At 46.2% G+C, this 9,628-nt stretch overlaps 1 protein-coding gene across 14 annotated transcripts in view; it reads right to left on the bottom strand.

Moving 5' to 3' along the window:
* Nucleotides 1–5,114: 5,114 nt before the first annotated feature.
* The window catches only part of Fam35a (family with sequence similarity 35 member A), a 161,338-nt gene continuing 156,824 nt past the window's right edge, over nucleotides 5,115–9,628 (bottom strand). For 12 of the 14 annotated variants that reach the window (XM_023701298.1, XM_023701300.1, XM_023701299.1 and 9 more), the window contains 2 exons: nucleotides 9,005–9,120; nucleotides 6,401–6,704 (listed from right to left, as the gene is read on the bottom strand). In XM_023701298.1, the coding sequence (XP_023557066.1) occupies nucleotides 6,460–6,704; nucleotides 9,005–9,120 (361 nt within the window). In that variant the 3' untranslated portion in view covers nucleotides 6,401–6,459. Of the gene's footprint in view, nucleotides 5,187–6,400; nucleotides 6,705–9,004; nucleotides 9,121–9,628 lie in introns of those variants that run through there. The other 2 variants (XM_023701295.1, XM_023701306.1) reach the window with 2 other exon arrangements.

Raw genomic sequence — 9,628 nt, 5'->3', positions numbered from 1 at the left:
AAACAAAACAAAAAAAAAAAAAAAAAAAAAAAAAAAAAACAAAGAAAGAAAGAAAGAAAGAAAGAAAGAAAGAAAGAAAGAAAGAAAGAAAGGATAGGGGGTGTCAAAAGGACTGTACACAATGAGTGACCTTAAAATGTCACTGTCCTATAGGAGCTCTGAGACCTTAACAAATGATGCACTGAGCTCTTCGCTACTTTACTGAATGATAACTGACCCAGCATGCTATTTGTGGACTCCCCTGTGTCCCTTAGGCCAGCTAATGTCTAACTACCTGCTTAGCATTTCCCCCTAATAGTTCAGACCTAAAATGACTTAAGGTATCAGGATGCTGCATCGTTCTGGCTACTTCTTCCTGAGAGGGTTGCAGGGAAGGAGTTAGGGTCCCTACCCTTCCTAACTCAGGTGGGTGGTCAAGGCATCAATATAGATGGTTGGGTCAGGATTGTACAGGACCATATGAAGACAGACGGACTGTTAATGAGAATAAAGCTCAGGAGACCATTCATTATAGAATCTCCAAATTCGAACCAAAGACTTCAATGGTAATGAACCCTTTCCACCAGGCTAATCCAGAAAACCAAGATCTCCCCAAAGCTGGGATTGGGATCTGAAGTAGCCCAGATTCATTGTTTTGAAGTCATGCAAGGCAGACTCAGGACAAAAAGCCCACCTGAAACATAGTTAAATGAGGAGGGCACTTGAGCTCTCTATAGCCAGCTGGGGCATCTTATAGGTACCAGGAGGTGAGCCCCCATGCCCTGCAAGTACAGATGAGCAGAAGGGTGCAGTAAAGGTGCTGATTAGAATACCCAAAGTGCGCACAGCCCCTGATGGACATGGGCGTGGGGATGGGGATGGGGAGGCATTTACAGTTATTTAACTGAAGTCTGCTTGAATGAGTATTTTAGTCTCTCAAAGGTTGGCTTTCCCAGGAATGTGGGTTCTCTGGAGGGGCTCTTCCTTCCAAGGTTTGACCCAGTACTGAGAAGAAGGTCCTTCCAAAAGAGCTCATTAGGGCCAGACAGATAGCTCAGCAGATTAAAGCACCTGCTTAGGTAGATGCAGGGACCTGGGTTTGATCCCCGGCCTGCTGTGCCAGCCTTGCCCCTGGGGCACACTGAGATAGTGATTGAGACTGGGCATGGTGGCACACACCTGTAAGCCCAGTGCTTGGAAGGCTGAAAACAGGAAGATCACTATGAGTCTGATCTGTGTAGTGAGACCCTGTAGATGTTGCACTAACTACATTTTGAAAGAAAGAAAGAAAGAAAGAAAGAAAGAAAGAAAGAAAGAAAGAAAGAAAGAAAGAAAGAAAGAAAGAAAGAAAGAAAGAAAGAAGGCTCATTGACCATTCAGGCCCTCCCTGTAGGTTTTAACGTGAACTTGTATTCTAGCTTGCTAGAGAGGCTTTTGTCTTAGTTACTTGTCTCTCATTGAAGAGACAAAACATCTAACACCCAAAGTAAAAAGAGGAAAGATTTATTTAGCTCACAGACTATAAAGGTTTCAGTCCATAATCAGCTGGCTCCAAGGCAAGGTGGCACACAGCAGAGGGGCAACAGTTTATGGTGGCAGAAGACAGCAAAAGCAATAAGCCAGAGACAAGATTCTTTCTGTCCCTTTTATTGTATGCAGGCTACCCACACTAGGGTGGGTATAGCACTCACACCCTTAATCCCAGCATCAGACCACGAATCAATCTCGAACTCTAGATTCAGCCACCTCTGAAGAGCCCAACCTCCATGACTGCATGAGGCTTTCAGGTAACATGCAGACACAAATAATAGCAGCCTTTGAGACTCTTGGGACACTGGTGGCAGCATCCATAATGTGTGTTCTTGTAGCCTGCCAAGAAATATTTAGTGTAGATGTGTATTGGCCTGCGGTTTAAGCCATTGCCCTGATGCATCCAGGCCATCCCTGCACTGCTGTGTCCACACTGCCCTGGTAAATGTCCTACAGACCCTTGAATAGGTCCTAAAGCCTGGCTAAAGATCCTGAAGGTACACCTATAACTGTAAGATGGTTCCAAAACAGGCACCTCCAGGAGGACTTTAATTGATCATAGGCCTGCTGCTGTTCCTACTCCCAGGAAAGAAGAATTTGATGATTATCTCATTTTAGGGACTCATACAGGCTCAGTCATTAGGCTATACCCAGCATAGTCTGTTACTCCTAGGAAGACATAAAGTTATGTTCAAGTGTAGGGCCTTATGATGGTTAATACATGGGGTCAATTTGAGAAGTTTAGAAGTTTAACTCAGCAGGGGAGCCAGGGTCCTCACTTTGTAAACATCATCATCTTGTGCAAGAGGAGGGCACAGAGATGGTGCTAGTGGTACACACATCATAGGGGGTAGTAGCCTGCTTATAGTATAAGGGAGGAAAAGAGGCTTGCTCTTACCCCTCATGCTCATTTCTTTTGCTGTCTCATGTCAGCTTGAAGTATTGCCTCTGTGCCATGCCACCCGGCTTTGGAGCCAGCTGAGTTTGGACTGAAAGCTCCACAAACTGTGGGATAAACAGATCTTTCCTTCCTTAACTTTGGGCATTGAGTACTTTGTCTCAGCAATGAGAGAAAGGCTTGGAGGAGGCTGGTGATCTGTACACATTGTGCTGAAAGCACTTGATGCTCTGGGAATAAAACAAACCCTAAGCAGCAGACTCTTTGGGACAGTCACTGGACCCTAGACTTTGAGACTCAACAGCCTATCATCCAGGAAATTCAAAGTCTGGACCAGATGAACTCAAGCCTCTGTTAGAGAAGGGGAACAGATAAGATCAGCCACATATCATAGGACAGCTCCATACACTAGAGTTAGGTCACCTAAGTTCCTGGCTAATGCCTGTGCAAAAACAGGTGGACTGTCTCTAAGTGCTTGAGAAGGACATAGTAGGTATGCCATCTGCTCCAAGCTAGCTTGTCAATCCACTCAAAGGGACTCAGGTGCTACCAGAATGTAAACAGAAGTTTCTTTAAGACCTACCACTGCATACTATTGGTATTTGAAGGCACTGGTCCATCAGAATAGTGGGGCTGGAGACTATCAGATATACAGGAATAACTGTCTCATTTACAGCCCAGAGATATTGCCCTAAACAGTAACTGCCCCAGGGCTTCCTGACGGCTAAAATCGGGGCATTACAAGGTGATGAGCCATTAAAAGCCCACAGCAAAGCAGCCTATTTCTCAGAGGCCACCTCTCCATATCCGACCAACCCCAGGCCCTGTGAGTGTGAGGGAGAGCTTCTGCTGTCCTGCGCCAGCCTGCCACATGAGAGAGGTACTTCCCCGCGTTCTCTTGACCTCCCCTACCTGGCCAGACCCAGCGCAGCCTGCCAGACCCAGCGCAGCCCACCCTCTGAGTGAGAACTTCCGCTGCGCCTTGGGCCCTCCATATCCAACCAACCTCAGGCCCTTCGAGTGTAGGGGAGAGCTTCTGCTCTGTCTTGTGCCCACCAACCTCCCGCAGCGTAAGAGGCCTTTGCCCTTGTTATTCAGACCTCCCCTGGCTGGCCAGACCCAGCGCAGCCTGCCATCTGAGTAAGAACTTCTGCCATGCTCTTGGGAGTCCTGCAGACCCACCAAAACACAACACTGGTGAGTGTGTGGGAGAGCTTCTGGGCTCTCTCGCCCCCGCTCCTCATACCCCTCCAGACCCAGCCCAGACCTAGCATATAGGCTTGAGGTAAAACCCTGCAGCTAAAGTCCCCGCAGTGAGACTAGGGTCAAAACCACACAGCTAATCCAGGAACAGATCATCTTACCAGAGGTGTACAGCAGACCCACCTCCAAGGGCAACAACAGTAAGGAGCTGGGCACAGTAGCCTAACCCAAGCCAGGCACAACTGCATGAACTAGAACTTGGTATATCAGTACCTGAATTTCATTAAGTAATAATATAACTGCACCAAAGCTCTACACCAAAGGCCACAGGTCAGTGTTAAACAAAATGATAAAGACAAGGAGCAAAATGCAATCTCAGGTCTCAAGCCCACCCATAACAAGTGCAGAGGACACTAGCTCAGCTGAAATAAATGAATCAATAGTGTCGGAAGTAAATAAACAACAGCAGAAAGAGAGGAACTCAGAGCAGAATTAATTTCTGGAATAAAAAAAAGAAAACTCTGAATTTATAGCAGCTGAACTTAAGAATCAAATGCAGAAACATATGGAGGAAACACAATGCCCAACCAGAACAAATGCAGTGGACACTAGCTTAGCTGAAATACATGAATTAATAGCGTCGGAAGTAAATAAGCAATTACAGAAAGGTTTAAAGGAACTCAAAGCAGAATTAGTGTCTGAAATGAAAAAAGAAATCTCTAAACTCATAGCACCTGAACTAAAGAATCAAATACAGAAACATAAAGAAGAAACCCAATCTGTAAAAAACTCTACAGTAAAAGAATTAATAACTGCTTCTAAAGAAGACATTGATAAAAAAAAAATACAGGAAATTTTAAAAATGATGGATTCCTTGAATGAGCAATTCAGAGGCCAAAGCGTTGCCCCAGTTCCAAGTAGAAGAAAATTGTGGTTCCAGTGTGGAAAGAATGAGAATCTTTTAGCTTAATCACTGGTGGGATGGAAGGGACAGCCCTCCAAGACATGTAGGTGCTCACACCTGAGTTTTAGCAGCAAGGTCAGTAAGGATCAAGTCAAAGCTGGCATTGCTGGGATAGGCACCCCTTGTCCTAACTGTAGGCTCATTCAGGAAGCAAAAAATAATTATAGTCCACATCTTTGTTAATAAGTCTCAGCCCAGTAAAGGGACAGAACATCCAGGCATTGCCAAAAAACATGGTTAAGGAAAAAAATATTCCATAAGCAACATACAGGACGAGTAAAGAGTTAGTTCACTGGAGCCCACTGATGCCCCAAACCTGCCAGATGCCCAGATTAGAAGTTAAAAACAGAGTAAGAGGCCCACTGTCAAGGTGGAAGTTTGTGGTCTTACCTGTGGCATCCAGTGTCACACAAGGCTCAATCCCATTGATGGTGATGACTGGGATAGGGGACAACTGGAGCCTCCTCATTCAGGGACAAAATCTGATGAGCTGGGACCAGGAGTCCTTTGATTCCCAGGATGGTAAGACCTCTCATGTCCTGTTTTGGTCACATGTAGGGCAAGGTGACTTAGGCAGTTAGCAGGCATTAGAGTGGCCTCTCTTTCAGTGGCCTGTCAGCACATGGGACACTTATAAGTTAACATTCTTTACTTGAGGAAAAGCCACTGCAACATCAGTCATCCCATAATGCAGTGGGATACTCCTCATGATTCCATCTACTCAATCTTAGCTTCTTTTTTCTGTTTTCCTCCTCTATATCCTGGTTATAGGAAAGAGTTAACAGCATTTAGCAGGGACTTTAGGGCCCAGAGACATCTCCAACCCCCCACCCCAAACACACAATGTCTGGAGCTGACGCATGGAGAGGCATGCATGGAAGACACCACCTCTACCTTGCAGGACTGAGGGGCAGGCATGGGACACCTTCCCAGAGCTTCTGTAAGTCATTTTTCACTTGAGCCCCATGCAGTAGGAGCCAGTTTAGCATGGTTTCTGGTTTGACTTTACTTCTAGCCCTTCCAGAATGCAGATTATAAAACGTCTGCATTTCCACATGTTGTCACGGTTGCTCTCTCAGGCTCACTCCTACCTAACTGCCAGCCCCACATCTGTGTGCATGTGTATATGTATGCATGTGCACTTCCACACATACATAACCTGGACTACAGAAGCCAATTTCAGTGAACTAAAATAATTCTTGGAGCACAGTACAATGAAATGATCACATCCACTTCAGCATGGAGGTTTCCAAGTGCAGGCACTCGGGATGAAGCGCCTCCCCTGCACATGAGCCACTCGGCCCTCATCCAAGAACACATTGCTGCATGCTGCTAACCCAGTGAGGTACAGAGTCCCAGATGGGCTGACACAGGATTCCTTCCCCCATTTGCAAGTAAAAACTGGTCTCATCTACGCCGTTTATCATGCTTTTTTATAGAAAAATGTATTTGCTTCAAACCTGAACTAAACACAAGACCATCCAAATGGTCTCTGCTATATCCTGTTGCAGTCAAGGAAATTATTGCATATTGAGCTGGCCAAGGGAGAAATAAGAGGAGGCCTGAGAGATATAGGTTCAGCATGAGAGCAGGGTCAGAGGGAACAGCTTCTATGCTGGACTGTGGGACTCAGAGAAGGGCCTTGGAGGACCCAGGAACTGCACATGTTAGCCGAATGGGGACCATAACCCTCAGGGACTGCTACAAATCACCTTCACTGTGCCAGCATTACTTCAAGGAAATAAGACCAGCAAGTAAAACCAAAACAAATGACTACAAGCTTCACAGCATTTTCTTAGAAAAATAGTTTTAATTTATATTTAGCAAAATTCTTCTTGTAAAATACATTTATTTAGCAAACCCAAAGCAAATTCTCCTCACCCATTTATTTTGAAATGCAAGTAAGCTCAGTCAGCACCTCTTCTTTGGAATGAGGCCCAGGGCAGGGCCCTACTTGGCAGAAGTCCAGGCAGAAGTCAAGGAGACAGAAATCCTGCTGCAGCGGGTAGCTGTTCTCATCCAACACAAAATGACTCTCAATCTTGAGTACTTGGGGCTCAGCACTGTCTGCCAGCAGGGAGTGGAGCAGGTCTGCAGCCACCATCCCATAGGTGACCTCTGAGGAAGGCACTGGGAAGACAAAGGACATGCAGCACTGAATGTTCCCAAAGGCAGAACCCACACACCAAACAGAAACCACACACCAAGGCACCCCTCTGTTGCTTGGTCCCTTCACTCTCCTAACCTTCGTAAAGAGCTCATCCAGTCCCTGTCTTTCTCATCACTACGGCTGTGCAGCGTGACGGCAGGCTGTTCCTACTGCACACGGAAAGCAGGCAGAGAAGATGGCCTGTCCTGCGGACAGCAATGCATTGAGGCTCAGCTCTCAGCTGCCTCTGCCTGCCTCTCCTTCCCTCCTTTCTTTCTCTCTCTAGCTCAGTGCCCTAATCCAAAATGGGTGGCACCTGAAATGTTTGGAATTCGGGTGTTTTTAAAATATTTTTAATTTTGGAATTTACATACATAATGACGTATTCTGGGGACAAAACCCAAAACTAACACAAACCTTAGGCATGTCACCTGAAGGAAACTTCATAGATTGTCTTTGCTGCACCTGGGTTTTGACTGCAACATGTGGCATACGGACAGCTGTGGGACTGGCCACTTGTGAAATAACTTCAGCTTTCAAAAAATTTCAAGTTTGGGAACATTTCATAGATCAAACATCTGGATCATAGATGTTCAATGGTACTTGTGTTTTATATTAAAAAGAACCCTTGAATCAGTTATTCAATGAATACTGTATCAGTAATAAAATACTAAAATTATGAGTAGATGTGTCATAATTTTCATTTGTTCACATTCATCATTTTTCTTCTTTTCCTTGTGTGGGTGTATGTGTGCATGTGTGGGAAGGGTACTGGGGGCTCAACCCAGGGCCTCTGCACAGAGCTACATCCCCAACTCCTTTTTATTTTATTTTTTATTATTATTTTTTTTATTTTGAGACAGGTCTTGCTAAGTCATTAAATAGACCAGGTTGAGCTTAACTTGCCATCCTCCTACCTCAGCCTCCTAGAGTGGCTTCATTCTCAGGACACTGATGAGTTGCTTAGCAGGCTGTGCCACACCCCCAGGACACTGTCAGTGGTGCTCAGTCTGCACTGTCTCCTGCCTGCCCACCAGCCTCCCCAGTACTGGCCCACTCATGCTGGAGGGCCAATGCCACAGTGCTGGAGCTAATCTTTGCATTTTCACTTTGAAAAGCTAGAGAGTGCTAATCAGCACAGTCTGACGACCTCTCAGACACAATGGCTGTGTCATTCAGGGCTACAACCTAGGAAGTGTGACTTGATCTAGTGAAGCCCAGCAGTGCAACCTTAGCTGTCCAAAGAATGGGTGAAACACAGAAGGCTATCTGACGAGAGAATGATGCTTCCGTAAGATATCATGACTAATGCACCTATGTGAAAAATGGAGGCAAGACTGAAAATACATAAGGACCACTGAGAAAAACAATGAACATAGCCAAAAGGACAAACATGAAGTAAAGCGACTAAAAAGCCAGAACAACTTCAAATCAGGATGTAGAAATCTACACAGCATAGCTCCCACCCTAAAAGTTAGCAGAAAAAGCTCAATAAGCCATAACATCATCCTTTTCTTCACCTAAGCATGACCATAAGCACCCAGAAAGGGCAGGGACCAGGACACAGAGACCCCCTCACTACGCAAATATGAGCCAGCACCAGGAGCCTGAGCCAGGTGGGAACCTAAAGGTGACCATGGCAACAGTGAAACCCAAATCCACCTAGGCACCTGACGAGGGTGACTCTCACCCCACTGAAGGCCTGGGAGAGGCACGGCTATCCCCAGACACAGATAATGCTTCCCAGGCTATCCTGCTCTACACACAGTGCTAGCATCCAGCAAAATGACTGGCATCCAAAAAGCAAGAAGGACCACATACTACTACAAGACCAAGCAATCAGAAGAACTGTACCCACTCAGGGCTGAAAGAGCTGAAGGCTCAAGAAGACAGGAAGGAGTGTGATCACCCAATAGGTGGAAGTCAGCACTTCACTCCTAGCCACAAGCTGTCCATGGCAGCAAGGCTGAGGAACCAGCAAGTCCGTCTACTAACAGTGACCCATCTTTATAGTCTGGGCACCTCACATGCATGGACTTCACTCATGTAGACCAGAGCCTGAGTGCTCCTGCTGCCCAGCTGGGAATGCAGCTCAACGAGCCTGGGCACTCCTACTCTTGTAGTGAGACAGGAGGGAAACAAGTGCCACCCTCGGACTCACACAGTAAATCATTCTCTGCCTGCACCCTGACAGAAAGAGACTTCATCAACAGTACAGTGGGCTTGTATCCCTGAATGAACCCCGCCAAGAACGACCTCCACAGGCATGTAGACAGCATACCTATGGCTCTGTCCAAGCAATCTGGAGAAATGTGGAGGAGAATCTTCTCTATCAGCCTGGAGCCTACACGGATGCAAACCACATGGCTTCCATCAACTATGGTCATTAAAGCTGGCCTGGAAAAACAAAATACAAATAGAATTCAGAATCATGCATAAATAAAGTGAACTCAGGAGAGCAGATAAAATATGGCTGTGGACTTCTCCCTTTAGCCATGCTTCTCAGTCCCTTCCTCTCTCACTCTATCCTCTTCCCCAGGTGATCTCTCCCCTTCTTCCTCACCCTCCAGTACTGGGAACTGAACCCAGGGTTTCATGCTGAGCTACACTCTGAGCCCTTTTTTTATTTGTTGAGACAAGGCTTGCTATGTTGCTAAATTACTTAAGCTGGGTTCAAGCTTGCAGTTCTCCTGAACATGATTTTCCAGCCAGGATTTTGGGTGTGTGCTATCATATCCAGCTGCTCCATTTTTTATTGAAACAAACACAAATACAAACGGAGCGAAACCCAGTCCTAGCCCAGGTCCAGTCAATGTGTGGAGGGCTTCCTGCTACCCTGCCCCAATGGGACCAGGCCCAGCCCAGGTGCAGCATGGGCCGGACCCTCTCCCACCCCCTTGGGCCA

Source organism: Octodon degus, unplaced genomic scaffold (genome assembly GCF_000260255.1).
Source record: "Octodon degus isolate 3935 unplaced genomic scaffold, OctDeg1.0 scaffold00132, whole genome shotgun sequence".
Lineage (NCBI taxonomy): Eukaryota > Metazoa > Chordata > Mammalia > Rodentia > Octodontidae > Octodon > Octodon degus.
Note: the sequence above shows the minus strand (reverse complement) of the source record. Positions and strands in the feature narration are given on the sequence as shown.